A 17311-nucleotide genomic window follows, 5' to 3' on the forward strand; every position below is an offset into this window, starting at 1 on the left:
ACTTTAAAATGGATTTATAATTTTATTCAGTTTAAACGTAGAATAATTAATAAATTGAACAACAAAAATGAATTTATAAAATTGTTGAAGAACGAAAAGAAATTACGAAATAATCAAGAAACCACCATTCGCGTAATGCTAGCAAACTCGCAGACGAACTACTGACTGAATTGTCTGAGAAAGAATATGTGCCCTCGCACGGCCTTTCTCTTGCTCCTACAGTAATATACGAACCGTAACTCTCTTTTTCTATCTCCGCTAACTCATATCTTCTTAACTACCTCGCTCTCCCGATAACACTTTTCGTAACGCATTCGCCAGCTTACTGCCCAACTCACGCGTGCGTTGTACATCGTAACAGCGTAAGTCTGTAATATCGAAACATCACGGCGTCCCATAAGGCTGGTCCTACATTGGAAGCGGAATTTCTTCAGACTTGAAGGTCTGAGCGGGTCTGAACTGGTCTGACAACAATCAAAATAGTTTTTTTTTAAGGTTGGTTCGTGTTTGGTGTTCCCATTTGGCTCGTGTTTATAAATCATAATAATTGTTGTTATAATGGTAAACAAAGGAAACTTGATTGAGTTAGTGCGTGAGAGAGTGGCTTTGTGGTCCCTCTTGTGCAGCAGTAGAGGATCTGTTAAATCGTCGTCCGCCAAGATCTGGTCTTTCATGTTTTTATTGGTATTCCTGTAGAGCGTCTTCAAGCACTCGTTGATTCAGTGTAATATTCTCTTTGTCAATAATCAAATTATGCAGAAGGCACATGCATTTGATTATTTTCTCAGCTTTTTCTACCTCTGTTTCAATAACTTTGTAGAGTAATCTCCATTTTGCAGTTAAAATTCCAAATGCGCATTCTATACACCTTCTGCACCGTGACAATCGATAGTTGAAAACGCGCTGTTCTTCGGTCATTTTTCTTTGACTGAATGGTTTCATTAAAAAAGTCTTTAAAGGGTACGCATCGTCACCGACTAGAACAAATGGAACCAGAGTGTCACTGTCATCGATTGGTGAAAGAGCTGGCAACGTTTCAGAGCAATTTTCAAAAAAAGTTGAGATTCGAGAAGCTTCGAATACGCCCCCGTCACTTTGCTTTCCGAAGGCTCCAACGTCAATGAATATTAATTTACACCGAGCGTCTGCTACACCGTGAAGATTAACAGAGAAAAAATGTTTATAGTTGTAAAACATGGTACCACTCTTCAGAGTAGCTTTGATTTTAACATGTTTGCCGTCTATGCAACCGGCACAGTTAGGAAAGTTCCACATGTCCTTAAATTCTGCAGCAATTTCAAGAAATCTTTCTCGATTTGGAACCGGTAAATGGATTGGAGCTAATTGGTTCCAAATAGCATCAGCAGTTTCTTCTACGATTTTATAGTTATTCATGCGAAATGTTTCGCTCAGAGCTTCAAAGGAAAGACCTGTTGATAGATACCTAAAATAAAAAAATAATAATTAGAAATATTATAGTAAAACAGACATGAGCTAAGAGAAAAGTATATTTAAGTTTATAACCTTAAAACAAATAACCTGTACAATACATGTGTTTTTATATTAAGTATCATTTTGTTGTTATTTATACAATTCCTTGTTTCAGGAGATATAGCCCGCAAGAGTTGGGAGTTGCCGAGAGTTATGTTACGCAAGAAAATTAAGGAAAACTGTGGTGCGTCAGGTGCTGCTGCCAAGTCCAAGTGGGTTTATTTTGATTCATTGAGCTTCTTGCTTCCTATGATGAAGCCAAGAGCTACTTCAGGAAATCTTCCTGCTTCTCAAGTAGCAAATACACTGATGGACATGGAATCAGGTGAAATTGATGAAACTCAGGAATCAGGCGAAACTCCTCGATCACAACATGACTTTGACGTCGACACTGAAGATAAAAATGTTGATGAGCCTGAGAAACTTACACAAGTAAACAAAGCTCCACAACCTACTACCACCTCCTCGACAGAAGAGAGTAAGTTTCGGTGCCCCGGATCAAAGAGAAAGCAAAGCCAAAATATTCAAAACGAGGGACTAAAGTTAGAAAGAAGAAAAGTGCAATTGCTGGAATCTCGTTTTTCGGAATCACAACCGACCAGTTCAGCAGAGGAGGATGATGAGCATTCTTCAAAAGTTTACTTCCTTCGCTCAAATAATTACCACTCCTAAAACGAATGAAATTACGATCAAATATTCTGAATTGTGTCATCGCTGAGCTTGAATCACTAGAACCAAGCAACACACCATAGACATCGCCATTAACAGTTTTATCTTACCCTTTTTATTATTATTATTACACAGGATACTACCCCAATCAACCGTATGCATCCAATTCTTCGGATACATCAAGCTCCATTCTTTCTCCATGCCAACCAGAAAATTCCGAACAAGCAGAATCTTAAAATATCTCAATTACCTTGCGAAACTTAATTTTTTTACAATTTAATTTGTTGAAATAAATATGTTCTAACTTACGTATTGCCGAAATTGTATTAGACTCGGTATTAAAGTAACTTACCTCAACAAAATCGACAGTTTTTTTGCTGGCTCTATACAATTCCTGAAGTTACTCCACTTCTGTATGTCCCCTTTTATGTGTGACAAGATGTAGTCAAACGTTTCAACGGTCATTCTGTGATATTTTTTAAATTTGTCTGGATAACCACGCATAGGTAAGCAGGTTAAGTAGTATTCGCTTTGCCTGTGGTCTTCATTAAACTCATGAACCCACTTTCTCGTGGGTTTATTGAGTAGTAAATTTTGGTCCATTAATATAAAATCTGATGATTTTCGCGAGTGAAATTCGCGAATCAATTTTCCGAGATGGATTGTGTTGCCAGTAGGAAGATTTCAGGCCGTTCCAGCTACCTAGAAGAAAAACAGACAGGTGGATATTATAGCAGCTATGGTAAGAGATCCACAACAGTATACTTCCACAGTTGGTGCCACGTGTGATGTATCTTCTGCTAGTGTGAAAAGGGTACTTAAAAAACATAAATTGCATCTGTATAAAATTCAAATGATTCATCAACTGACAGAAGATGATCCTGCTCGACGTATAGAATTCTGCGAACTTATGAGCAAGAGAACAGGACGCCAGCGTGTTTATGTAAAAAACGTTTTTTTCAGTGATGAATGTACTTATCCCCACATATTTCGTGAAACACACAAACAATACCCAGAAAAAATAAATGTGTGGGCTGGCATATTAGGGAATCACATTGTTGGGCCTCTATTTTTAGAGCAAAATTTGACAGGGAACCTTTACTTAAACATGTTGGAAAATGCAGTAGAGTACTGATCCTTGAGATTTTTGAAGACAAATCTTATGAATTTGTGTTGGAAACAGTTTTTTTTAACTAGATGGGGCACCGCCTTATTTTAGCTGAAATGCTAGAGAATATTTGACTAATACTTACCCTAATCGGTGGTTTGGTCGTCGAGGGCCTACCGAGTGGCCAGCCAGGTAACCCGATCTTACACCTCTGGACTTTTTTTATGAGGGTTCTTGAAACAAAAACTATACGTTACCTAGCCAGAATCTATCTTTGATCTATATCAAAGAATAATTGATGCATGTCGCAATATTGATGTTGCCATTTTCCAAAATGTTCGTAAAGGGTTCTCAAATAGATTATTTTACTGTCTTGAAGTTAATGGTGCATATTTCCAACATCTTTTATAGTAAAATAGTTATTAGTTACATTTCTGTTTTACCTAAAGTTTAATTATTCTAAGTGGAAATAAAAATGCGAAAAATTAGATTTTGAACGGCTGCCATTTTGCTATGGGTAGAAATAATGACTTAATATTCTAGGACCATAAAGAATTCAGTGGGAGCTTTCAAACGATGTATCGCATAAACCCCTATTTAACTTAATTTTTAAAATGGCGGCGAGACGCCAATTTGCACACGAGCACACGACCTACAACCTATGAACAAATAGGTCTTTCGTTCTTTTGAATACCATTGGGATGATCAAGTACTCCAGTACTGGACAAAATATAAAGATCGAAACATCACAAAACAGCGATTTGGTGAAATTTTTAGTGTTGTGTGGGATAAAAGCGTCACACAGCGATCGGTATTTTTCCATTTAATCCGGAAACAATATCGGAATTGGCATATGCTCCTAGTGAAGTCACCCGAATAAGAGATGAACCAGAAGAGCCCATCGTCGAACCGATAAAAGCGTCAACCCCCCCGCCCGGGCAATCAAAGATCCGAAAAAGACGGAGAAGCACGATTAACTCTTCTTGTAGTGACAGCTCAGATGAAGAAAACACACCTCCATTTCTAGATACCTTTGATTTAGATGCAGATTTATGTTCATCAGAAACTCTTGTGAATATATCAATACCCGAAATGTTGGAGACCCCCGACAAAATTGTCAAAACAGTAAAAAATGTGAGACAAAAGGCCATAAACAGTCGAGCACTTGTAATGAAAAAAGAAATTTTAAAAAAACACTACACAGCAACATCGACTATTGCGGCGGCTTTCAATGTTCCAACAACATCTAGGACAACGTCAAATTCTCAAGTTAGAACCTAAACGATCCTTAACACCTAAAGCTTCAACATTTTCTTTAAATTCAGATTGATTTTAGGATTTATTGCTTTTTAAGTCACTGGTAAACAAATTCATCCTGAGGAATATAAGATTTCTTTACCATTTCACTTGAATAAAAAAAGGCTAAATTTTTAAGTGCAATAAGTTCTTTAATATTTTTTAGACGAGTATATTCTGGACATTTTTATCAGTGGATTTATGGTTATTTTTACAAAATAAACATCGAGTCAAATACGATGTATATTCTGCTTCATCTTGATCCTTTAGTTCTGAACAATTAATACAACCTTCTTTACCTTTACAATTGTTTCTAGTATGCCCAAAGCGGATGCAGCAGAAATATTATGTAACTGGAGAAATATATAAAGAGACTGGATTTTCCAGTTCATAGAAATGGATATATTTGGCTAGATCAATACCCTCAAATGTAAAAAGAACTGTGCCTGTTGGTTCATCAGAGACAATTAATTTTAATAACCTTACGATTAAGCCTTGGCATGGCATCTAAAATTTTAATATTGTCTACAACATTCCAACAATTCTTTATCTTTAATTTCAAGGTCTAATACCTTACAAGTAACAAAATTAAAGGGAATAAAGATTTTATAACCTTTATCTAGAAGTGCAATTTATTATTTGTAAAGTTATTAGCAGCAGAGGCGCTAATTCAACAGATATTCTGTTAAAACCTTTATTCTTAATTTTCTTAACATCAGTAAGATTTAACCTAAAGATGTCACGAGCTATTTTTATATTGTTTAGTTTACGAATGTTAAAACCCAGCCTTTCGGTTGTTTCAATGTAAACTATAAATGGACCTCTATCCGAATTTGCATAAAAAACTGGTCGTTTGTCAAGCTTTTGTAAATTGTTACCATTGTTAGCAGGATGTTCTACGTCTTTACCACAATTATTGATATCATTAGATGAGCATGTTGAAGCATGGAGGAGTCGCTCCCCCCCCCTGTATCACTCATGTCTGTTCAAAAAGCAAAGGAATGCTATAAGCATGCACAGGACAGAAGCCAAAAAACAGGCTGAAAATCAAGTCAAGAAAGCCAAATTTCAGGGAAAAAGAATAGAAGCTCAACTTACCTAGTTATTAGACTTAACAAACACAAAGATTTTTAGTAGGAAGCAGTTAAAACACCTCTAGAAAAATTCAATGCGTTCAGTACCAAAGTCAAACATCGAATGGACTGCGAACATTAGTTCGCACCACACTGCACGTGATAGATACAGATATTGATCTGTACTTTTGTCATGACACAAAACACTTTAGATTGCGAATGAATTTTTCAAAAAGACTTAGAGATAACGCATGCCAGAGTATGTGTATATATACAGGGTGTCCAAAAAGTGATGGATCAAACTCAAACAGAGGATAGAGGGAGTCATGTTCAATCAAAATCACCCCCTATGTTGTTATGCAATTGTGAATAGTTTAAAAGTTATAGCCATTTTTATGTATTTTTTAAATTTAAGCACACTATCAGTTAAAAGCTTATAAAAAAATTATACAGTGGATTAAAAAATGCGTTTTTTTGTTTGTTTTTACCTAGAAGTGATGTACCTTTCTAATAAAAATATTTTTTTAAATATTACTTTTCGAAAGAGCTAAAAAAAATTTCTTTTTGGACTTTTTACAACTTTAAAAATAAGTACCCTTAACTTTGATGCCATTTTTTTCTCAAAAATGTAAGATATAACAGTGACCCTGTAGCTTAAAAACTTCTACGTTTCATACCGATTCCAGTAAGGCATGACTTAAATACATTATTTCTTATTGGCTAATTAAATTTTGAGTTTTTCAAAAAAGAGGTAAAAAAGAATTTTATGGCTAAATCAAGATTTACCAATTTTTTAAAATAAATAATTGTGTTTTGTTGGGTTGGTGGATTGCAATAAGGTACAAAAAACATTAGAAAATGGTTTATTGTTGTACATGATTTTGCTATCATTTACAATAAGTGTTCAAAATGTCTGCCGCGAAATCTAAGGCATAACCTACATCGGCGTATAAAATTTCTCTTAATCATTCTGAATGAACGTTCATTTTGGGTAATTAATCTAGTTGCTGTAATTATTTGGTGGCGTAGCTCTTCCTCATTACGATTTTCCCTGGCGTATACCAACTCCTTAAAGTACCCCAATAGAAAAAAATCAATTGGATTGAGGTCGGGGGAGCGCGGTGGTCAACGAATTGTACCTCCCCGTCCAATCCAACGACCAAGGTAGGCCTCATTTAAAAACTGTCTCACCTGAAGGCTGTAATGGGCGGGCGCTCCATCGTGCTGCAGCCACATTGATTGACGAATATTTAATGGAATATCCTGAAGTAAAACAGGTAAGTTTTCTTCCAAAAATCTCCTATAGATTTCACTATTTAATCTGGCTGGTAGTTCAAACGGAACCGTTAAGAATGCCACTCCACATGTTCACACTAAATTGATGTTGAAAGCGGTCATTTCTAACAATTCTGGGGTTAAAATATGCCCAGTGGTGTAAATTGTGAATATTAAATATTCCCGCCCTCTGAAAACTAGATTCGTCTGACCATAAAATTTTGTTAAAAAATTGTGGATCCTGCCTATTACGATGAAGCATTTCTCTACAAAATTCCACCCTCTTGTCATAATCACCCGGTAATAGATCTTGAATCCGTTGTACATGATAGGGATGCAACTGGTTTCTTCGTAGAATGCGGTGTACTGTTGTTCTCGGAATACTAGACCGTCTTGATATGCGGCGAACACTAGTTGAAGGTTCCTCTAATGCCATTTCAATGATGTCATCTTCTGCCCAGTGCCGGTTTAAGGTAGTTTGCCGTCCGGTGCTACAAAAATACAGCGCCCCCCCTCTCCCCACTCGTTCAAAAAAAACATTTTTTTTTTGAAAAAACTTTTATTTCAAAAAATGTTCAGACAAATTTTACAAAAAAAGAAAATAAAAAATACATCAGGTCAACGCCAGTATACAAATAAAAATAAACGATTCTATAGCATAAACTCTCTTACAACTAAAACTCCCAAAAAAAACAAACTCAACTATTAAGCTTTCTACAAAAAGTAAAACAGATTCTTTGGTTTTAAAGGAACGTAAAAAATAAATTACACATAAATATACTTATATAATAATGCATATAAATTACTTAAACGATTGTTTTTTTGCTTTTAGTGACGCAAATTTTTCGATTATAGAAGATGTATCTATTTTATCAAGAATATCTTTATTAATTGAAATAATTGCCAAAGAGTTTAAATTTTCTTGCGCTATTGAGTTTCGTAAATAGGTTTTAACTCTCTTTAGAGTAGAAAACAATCGTTCACCGCTTGCATTTGTGACCATTATAGAAAAGAAAATGCGTAAACAAATATTGATATTGGGAAATGTAGATATTAGTTTATTCTTATATAATGCATGAACTAAATCTAATGGAGTTTCTAATTTAATTTCTGATATAGAATTTAATAGTCTTTTTAGATGAACACATTCTTGAGGAAAATATTCATCTAAATCGGAGCTGTATTTTTCCTTTAGTTTGGTTGCTACAGTGATAATATTTTCATCTTCTATTAATTTTAGCTTAAAAAGAAATTCAAATGTATTTGAACATGTTTGATATATTGCTGACCGACGAATAATTTTAGATTTTAGATTATCGATTATTAAAAAAAAAACACTGCGTGCGGATTTTATCTCTCTGGCTTAAATTTACGTCGGAACTTTTTTCTCCTAATTGCAATTTTCGTTTGATATTTCGCCTTTCAATATAATTTTCGTTTTCTGTTAACAACATTCCTAAGGTTATTAACCATTATGAAGTTATACAATCCTCATAATGGTCAAAGCGATCACGTAAGAAATCAAAATATTCTACTAAAGACGAAAAAAGTTGGGAAGTTGTACACAAGTCCAAATTCTTTCTTTGTACAGTTTTATTAACATCGTTAACCCTTTGCAAAATATCCAACCAAAACGATAAGATTATCCCATTTTCCAAGAAATTAAGTTTTTCGCATAACGAACTTGCTTCGACTCTTACAATATTTTTCTCATTAACATCTGTTGCTATATTATTTAAACAAGTCTTTATTGAATTGTAACTACTTTGTAGCGCCTTTATGGCATCAAAGCGAGAAGACCAACGAGTTGTATTGACCCTTTTTGGCATGAGCGATTTCTCAGAGCCTGATGAATCTCTTATTGTACTAGACAACAAGTTCCATCTATGTGTAGAAGCCGAAAAAAATGTATAAAAAGCTTGAACTAGCATAAAAAAAGATGTTGCTTCGAAGCAGCAATCCGCAGCATTTTGAACAACTAAATTGAGAGAATGTCCGGCACACGGAACATACATTGCTAACTCATTATGTGCCTTAATACGCGCTTGCAATCCAGAAAATCGACCACTCATATTGCTTGCGTTGTCATATGACTGACCCCTGCAATTTTGAATGTCCAAATTAAATGTCTTTAGCATATCCATGACGCACCGCACTGCTCAAGCTCTTGTGCCCCATGCCCAATGTTATCATAGAATCCTATAAACCTTTCAAATGGAAGCCCTTTACTATTGCAATACCTTAAAATTATTGTTAGCTGATCCTGATGTGATATATCGGGTGTTGAGTCCACACTGACTGAAAAATATTTATTCGCCTTAATTTGTTTAACAATTTCCTCAATAACCCGATTCGCCATGATAGTGAGGACTTCATTACAGATATCCTTGGATAGGTATGACGTTTTACCCTTGCCCAAATTTGCCATTCGATTTATATAGTCTTTTAAAAACGGATCATATTCTGCTAATAGTTCCAATAAACCCAAATAATTCCCATTGCGCTTTTCACCTAAACGTTCATCAGTTCCTCTAAATGCCAATTCTCTAGAGGCCAAAAACTTAATCACGCTTATAATTTTTCTTAATACTTCGACCCAATAATCCTTTGTGCAACTTATTTGTTTTTCCAACTCATCGTTAATTTTTCCTCGCTTTAATTGGCGGCTTGTGTAAACATTTAAACTATCTAGATGACCAATGGAACGCTCGTGTTCGTCGAATCTCTCAATGCATTTATTCCACGAGGAAAATCCGGTTTTAAATTGGTTTTGTTTGTTACTAAATAAACAACAATATAAACTAAACACATTTCCAGTACTTTCTGAATAAATTGCCCAATCTCTTCGAACTACTTCACCGTTAACTAGCTTCTTATAAAAAATTTGCTTGGTGGCATACCTATTTTGGTCCCCATGTTTTCTTTTAGACATTGAAAAGTCAATTTTATCAAGAATTTGTTCGGTCCAGTTATCCAAAAGAATTTGCACAAAATTTTGACCATCCTTCCAAAGTGCCGGATCCTTAAATTCGGTCCAATCGTCTGTTTTTGCATCTACAAATAAATACATTTGAATGCATTTCTATACCATTTAAATACAATTAAAATATTTACAAAGGATTTTGTCTTTAAGGTTTTTTTTTAAACTAAAATTATGCGTAAAAGCAATATGCAATCACCAAAAATACTTACCTATAATACTATCACCAACTGTATTATTTTGCAAAAGACTTTCCTGTGGCTGCATCTCAAGACCGGTCTCTTGGGTATTCATCTCATTTGCAAGGCTAGTGCTCGTACTTGGTCCAGGTTGAGGTTCGCATATACTTCTGCTCTCGTCTACGTCTGTGTTTTCTAAAGCTTACTTTTCCTTTTGCTGTTTTTCCAGTTTTCTTTTGCGCCAATACGAGCCAGATAACTTTCGTCCGTCCATTTCCTAGTTTTTTGTTTTTTGATATTAAGAAAAAAAAAAACAACTAAAATCATAACTTACCGTATTTAATTGCCGTTTAATCTTTTAAAAATCCTTATCCGAATAATATCACCGATTAAACTAAACACCAAACTTGCTGTAATTTTAAAGTAAACCTATAATTCTAAACTTTCTAACATCACCAATTTATACCGCCAATTCTTTTTATACTGCACCGCCAAATAATTGTTGTTTTGAAATAATTGGCGGCTAAATTTTATCGCTTGTCATAGGCAGTAATGCGGAGCTGTACAAGTAGGAAACTAGAGCTGGGCATTGGCGATTTTAATTACCGTTGGTGGCGGTGCTTTAACTTGTAATTTCGCATTCATATTCCACTTTACGATTTTAATAATAGATGTCTGTTAGAAAATAAGGCAATTGAGTTAATAAAATACCTACCTTTATTTTTTACATTTGTTATAGGCCTGGGTTCTACGAAGTATAGTAATCTTTGAAATAAGTTGTCGCTTTTTTCGATTGTGGTTTTAAAATTTAATTATTTAATAATAAAAGGCGGGAGTAGCTAATTTTGTGGATTTTTAAATTTTGTTTACGACAAAAAACACGACAAATCAACATTCTTCAAAATAACCGCAGATCAATTGGTCAGTATTAGAAGTCGACATACTTATGTATTTTTAAACATTTTTGAGACACTTTACTATCTTAATTTTATTATTTTTTCGTAAAATAATAAAGCAAAATATTGATTTAGCCATGGAATATTTTTTTTGCTTATTTCTTAAAAAAATAAAAATTTAATTAGACAATAAGAAATTTTAATAATCTATTCAAGTTGTACTTTGCTGGAATCAGTATGATTTAAAGAAGTTTTTAAGGTTCAGGGTCACTCGCATGTCTTATATTTTCTTCGCAAAAAAATGGCATCAAAGTTAAGTACTTATTTTTAAAGTTGTAAAAAGTCAAAAAAAATTGTTTTTCTAGTGCTCTTAAAAAGTAATGTTTAAGAAACATATTTTTGTTGGAGAGGCATATCATTTCTTTTACCGAGGAGTTAAGGTTTGGTCTGATAGACGAAGAAGCATTAATCCAAATTTTAAATTCTATTAGCACTAATGCCACAGGCGAAGACGAGATATCAATAAGAGATATTAAATTATGCTTTCCTTATAGTAAATATGCTTTAATAAATATTATTAATACTTGTATTCTAGAAAATAGTTATCCGGACTTATGGAAAAAATCTATTATTTTACCATTACCAAAAGTTTCAAATCCAGGAGACTTTAAAGATTTTCGACCCATAAGTATTTTGCCGGCTATATCAAAAATTTTGGAAAAGCACATTTATCAACAGATTGTTTCATTTGTCGAATCTAAAAAAATAATTCTGCCTAGCCAATCTGGATTTAGAAAAAATTTTAGCACTAGTACCTGCTTAATTACCTTGGTGAATGATGTAAGGCTTGATCAGGATCGGAAAGAAATCACGTGCCTCTGCCTATTAGACTTCAGTAAGGCCTTTGACACACTGTGTCACCGGATGTTGTTGGCTAAGCTTCACCATTTTGGTTTTTCTCAGGAAGCTGTAAAATTCTTTGAATCTTATCTAGTCGGGCGTGTTCAGAGTACACTTCTTTATAATGGGCCCAACAAAATTAAATCTGATTACATACCGGTGACAACGGGCGTGCCACAGGGGTCGATATTGGGGCCATTATTGTTTTCATTATACGTTGCAGATATGAACAAAGAGGTTATAAATTCCAAAATACAACAGTTTGCTGATGATTCCCAACTATACATTTCATTTAATCAAGATCTATTGCAGCATTTTCAGAAAAATCTTAATGATAACCTAAAAAAAATTCGAAGTTTTGCAAATAATCATTATCTTAAGCTAAATGCTGCAAAATAATGTGTAATATTGTTGGGAGAGAACAAAGCCAGAATAGCAAATATTAATCAACATTTAAATATTATGATAGATAATGAAAGGTTGCCTGTTGTCACAGAAGTCAAGAATTTAGGTGTTTACCTTGACACAAGATTAACTTTCGAAAAGCATATTAAAAAGAAACTTTGCACTGCCTATTTAACATTGAAGAAAATATATCAAGTAAACAGATTTTTACCCTCAACAACAAAATACTATTTATGTAACTCTCTTGTTTTATGTTTGTTGGATTATGGTGACATCATTTATCACAGCTCTTTGACTAACAGAATTTCTAAATCTATTCAGAAGTTGCAAAATGCGTGTTTGCGATTTTCGTATAATATTTTGTATAGAGATCACATTACTCCACACTTAAATGAACACTCAATATTATCTATGGCTAATCGACGTACGCTACATTTAACCAATTTTATTTATAGAGTTTTAAAATCCAAGCAACCGCCATATTTATATCAACTTTTCATATCTAGAGATCACTATCACCAAACTCGCTATACTGGCAATTTTCTTGTACCGCAACACCGTTCTGCAAATTTCCAAAAATCCTTTGCTTTTGTTGCACCTCAAATATGGAACAATATTCTAATTGAAAAAAAAACTTTAGCAATATCTACATTCTCAAAACACATTAAAAATAAACTTTTGCAAGAGCAACGTACAATTTAATGAAAATGTGAGAAAATGTTGAAATTATCTGACTATTTGTGGCTAGATCTGTGCATTCTCTGTCAGTCCAATTTATAAATAATAATGAATTATTAGTGCTATTCTCCTAGTGACCTATGGGGGGCTCTTGTGCTTGACCGGATACCAAAATTATTGTCATAAACTGAAAATTATTAACTTTATTGTTAAGTATAATATAAATAGTGATTTTTTTTTCTTTAGGTTTTAGTTTTTTATAGGTTTTAGTTTTTGGGGCGCTCTACACATTTCTGAAAATAAGTTCCAGACTTGTGAATCGGTTTATTAATCGCAGGGTAGTCCTTTATTTATCGTCAACCGAGATTATTGTTATATTTAAAAATGAAGTGTAATTTATTTTGGGATAAATAAAAAGTTTTTGAATTTGAATTTCTAGGTACAATAAAAAAAAACAGATTGTTTAATCAACTGTATAATTTTTTTAAAAGCTTTTATTTGACAAAGGTGCTGGAATTAAAAAAATACACATATATGGCTATAACTTTTAACCTATTCACAATTGCATAACAACATAGGGGGTGATTTTGATTGAAAATGACTCCCTCTATCTCCTGTTTGAGTTTGATCCATCACTTTTGGGACACTCTGTATATGAACGATCTACGCTTTGTCTCACGCGTCTGTATCAGTCTGTCTTGCTCGCAGTTACGGTAATTATGCTTTTGAAAATTTTCAACTTATGTGAATATCAGAACAGACTGGCTCTATATATTTAACCTATTTATAATGTCCTTCCAAAAAAGACACCCCATATGAAGTACGTTCACTTGTACTTGGATCCACGCAGTTTTGTACTTCAACATAGGCTGACAGTACAGTACAGACAGTTCATAAGAATGGGCTGGCAATCTTGATTAAGTTGAAAGAATTCGCCATTTTACTTAAAGAGATCTTGATACGATTTACAAAAAAACCTTTTTGACACCAAGATTTCAAATGTTGATTACTCAACATACTTGTTTTGAGTTTGTAAATATTAACATAATAACAAAAATATTAACATATTTTGAGTAATCGTATGTTTAGTAATCGTTTTTTATTAATACATTTAAAAATAAACACGTATGTCTTTTGTTTTTATATATTAACAAACTAATTTTACAAAAAATGTTAATGTTAACAAAATATATTGTTTTCCGTCTGGTAGATCGGCAAATATATTTACATAGCAAATCAAGCAGAAAATAAATAAATATAAGCAAGAAAATGTCTACTAAATAACGTTGACTCTTAAAACATTCCCTATGGTTTTTATTCGCAAAATTTGATATTTGTTTTCTCGTTTTTTAAAACGTTTAAGAAATATCATATTAACGAAAACCCTATTTTTCTTCCTTTTCCTCTACACCATCCAAAATATAATCGACTGCGCTGACTTTTTCCCAACCAGCAACGCCAAATTTTCTATATCACCGCGTTCTGCTTTATAAATCCTCAAATAATCTTTAACACTCATCAGCCGATGATCACATACGACTTTAATGTTATCGACATCCTTGGAACTACACAAATTCGTATCGATTTCATCGATGTCTTCATTCAATCGGCAATATTTGTCGATATCTAATTTGGGCAGGCACTTGCTTATTGGAAACCATCGGTAGGTTTCAGGGCATAAAAGGTCGGAAGGACTAAGTTTACCTTTGTACCTCATTTTAGGACATGAATGAATGTAAAATCCCATATAGTAATATTTTAGGTTTGGTATTTCAGTTTGCAGTTCTTGGACCAGTTGGACCTCCCTGCAAATAAAATTTTTAAAAGATTGTTTTGGTGTTTGAATCCCACGAACTTACCTTAAAGACCCATATGTACCTAAAGTTAATTCTCTATAATCAGGATCGTAGAAAAAATATACTGAGCTGACGCATTCTGGTAAGATGTCGATGACACCCACAGCTATAAGTTTATCGTCAATCCAATACTGTTGATGAAACGATCCATATCCAGGACTTTTGGCGTCGTTCGAAAAAGGCTTTGGCTGAAGTAAGTAATTATTTACTTTACTATTAAATTCTAGTAAAAAAAGCAAAATTGACAGGCATTTGTTAGTTAATCGTGATGAAAAGTAAGTAAAAAAACCTCTCCTAGGTCGACAAGACAGGAAGTCTTGTCTTGATAATATCTTCTTGTCTTGTATTAAGAAAAAATCTAAAAAGAAATTTTAAAAAATCTTGTCTTGACATCTAATATCTTGTCTTCACTCATTACATTTAAAGATCTTGAAATGTCATGATTAATCAGTGATTCCCGGCGAATTTTTTATTGCGTTGCGCCCTATACTGATGGATGGCTCCACTGACACTGACGTAGCGCAGATGCACGTTTTACCCCGTTCGGTTAAGTACTGTTATTATTACAAAGTGGTACTCTGTACCTGTTTCGTTATATTTTTTATGCAAGTCTGTCGATACTGGTGGCAAAAAGTACATTATTTATTTATTTCTCTTCTAACGAGCAATTGCCCAATTTACAACAATATAAAACATTTTACAAGAGAAGAAAAACCTAACCTATGCCTATAAGGAACATGTAGACCAATATGACCGAGTATATCTGGGCAGCAAGATCCAGAATGGAGAATGTCATAGAAGACTGACAGGTCACGATGTTTACGACGGGTTTGTAGAGTATCGATATTAAGTTCAGATTCAAACTCGTGGTAGATAATAGGAAGTGGAACATTCCTTTTAAACGCAATGTATCTTAAAAATGTGTGCTGAACCTGCTCAATCATCTGAATGTGATTGTTATAATGAGGTGACCAAATATATAAACCATACTCTAGGTGAGGACGAACTAGTGCACGGTTAAGAAGCTTAATAGAAGCAATGTCCTGGAAATCTCTGGTGCACCTCTTAATAAAACCCAGCATTTGCATAGCCTTTAATACAGTTGTTGTGACATGAAGAGAAAAACTTAACTTCCAGTTAGTCCAAAGTTATACCAAGTTCTTTTACACTAGATAACACTCCCAGAGGAGTGCCATTAATAGTATAAATATGATGAGGTTGGCCTGTACCTCGAGAGAAATGTATGCAATGACATTTACTGGTATTCAAGACCATATTATTAGCGGTACACCAACCAGCAATCCTATTTAAGTCAAGCTGAAGTTTGAGGCAATCATCCAAATTTGAGACTCTCCGAGAAACCTTAAGGTCATCCGCATATTTCAGATAGTCGATATTCATGAAACAACTTCCAATGTCATTTATGAAGATGTTAAAAAGCAACGGCCCCAGGTGGGATCCTTGGAGAACACCAGATGGAGTCTGTACTTCATTTGATTCAAAATTGCACAGTTTAACAATCTGCCTTAGATAAGTAGCTTTTCAGCCACATATATAGGGGACCGGTAAGGCCATACTTGCTTAGTTTGCTTAACAAAAGTGCATGATTGACGCGGTCAAAAGTTTTACCGAAGTCCATATACACTGCATGTACATGACAACCCTCCTCAACAACAACGACTGGATAACAAACTCAGAAAAAAGTGAGAACATTCAGCTCAGTAGACCGCCCTGACATAAAACCAAATTGTCTATCATTAATTACAACACCAAGATGACGTACCAAAAAGCCATAAACAATCCTCTCAAAAAGCTTTGGGATAGAACTAAGGATACTTATTGGTCTATAATTCATGGTCTATAACACCTGAGTGCTGTGACCATACTTTAAGATGGGTGTCACAAAGCTTGATTTCCAAAAGTCAGGGAAAACACCTGTCTTTAGGGATAAATTAAATAATATAAACAAAGATCTTGAGATAATAAAGCTGCAATGCTTTAAGAAGATAGGAGGCAACCCATCGGGGCCAGGACCCTTCCAAGCATCCAATGTACTCAGCTCAGAATAAATTTCAGAGACTTTTATGCTTAGAAATATTCAAATTATTTGAAACTTGATTTACAGATACTGAATCGTTCCAGTTAGGTGGTGCATTGCTACACATTTCAGAATAATACTTAGAGAACGGATTGACTATATCAATACCAGAAGAGCATTTAACGTTTTCGTAAAACATCTCTTGAGGGACTTCACTGTTGCCTTTTTTATTGTTTACAAAATTCCTAAGAGACTGCTCTGTAAGAAACACATATTCATCATAGCAGTGTTTTTTTTAAATTTTACATCTTGACCGTAGAACCAAACAAGCACGATAATCGGCATCCAATTGTGAGTTAAAAAATCTCTTGTGTGCCCTTTTCTTTGCAACTATTAACTCTTCCAACTCTGATGAAAACCAAAAATTTTTAGTGGAATATTTCTTTAAAGGAACAAAGCAGTCAATA

General features: G+C 34.1%; 2 protein-coding genes across 6 annotated transcripts in view; both read right to left on the reverse strand.

Moving 5' to 3' along the window:
• Positions 1-127: 127 nt before the first annotated feature.
• LOC126737934 (uncharacterized) lies at positions 128-12025 on the reverse strand. Of its 2 annotated transcripts, none has more exons than XM_050443039.1 (3): positions 11795-12025; positions 2513-2862; positions 128-1444 (listed from the first exon to the last, which is right to left on the reverse strand). In XM_050443039.1, exons 2-3 carry the CDS (start codon positions 2761-2763, stop codon positions 679-681), a joined length of 1017 nt encoding a protein of 338 aa, XP_050298996.1. In that variant the 5' UTR covers positions 2764-2862; positions 11795-12025; the 3' UTR covers positions 128-678. The 2 variants fall into 2 exon arrangements, with proteins under 2 accessions (XP_050298996.1, XP_050298995.1); XM_050443038.1 differs by lacking the exon at positions 11795-12025 and adding an exon at positions 5663-5996.
• A 2055-nt stretch (positions 12026-14080) lies between these two features.
• The window catches only part of LOC126737453 (arginyl-tRNA--protein transferase 1), a 36182-nt gene continuing 32951 nt past the window's right edge, over positions 14081-17311 (reverse strand). For all 4 annotated transcript variants that reach the window (XM_050442363.1, XM_050442362.1, XM_050442360.1 and 1 more), the window contains 2 exons: positions 14810-14994; positions 14081-14755 (listed from right to left, as the gene is read on the reverse strand). In XM_050442363.1, the coding sequence (XP_050298320.1) occupies positions 14356-14755; positions 14810-14994 (585 nt within the window). In that variant the 3' untranslated portion in view covers positions 14081-14355. The remainder of the gene's footprint in view (positions 14756-14809; positions 14995-17311) is intronic.

Source organism: Anthonomus grandis, chromosome 6 (genome assembly GCF_022605725.1).
Source record: "Anthonomus grandis grandis chromosome 6, icAntGran1.3, whole genome shotgun sequence".
NCBI lineage: Eukaryota > Metazoa > Arthropoda > Insecta > Coleoptera > Curculionidae > Anthonomus > Anthonomus grandis.

Coding starts and splice junctions, on each gene's coding strand:
- LOC126737934 (XM_050443039.1), bottom strand. CDS start 2,763: ATGGACCAAAATTTACTACTCAATAAACCCACGAGAAAGTGGGTTCAT. Junction 1,445..2,512: donor AAACTGTCGATTTTGTTGAG/GTAAGTTACTTT, acceptor TTTTTATTTTAG/GTATCTATCAACAGGTCTTT.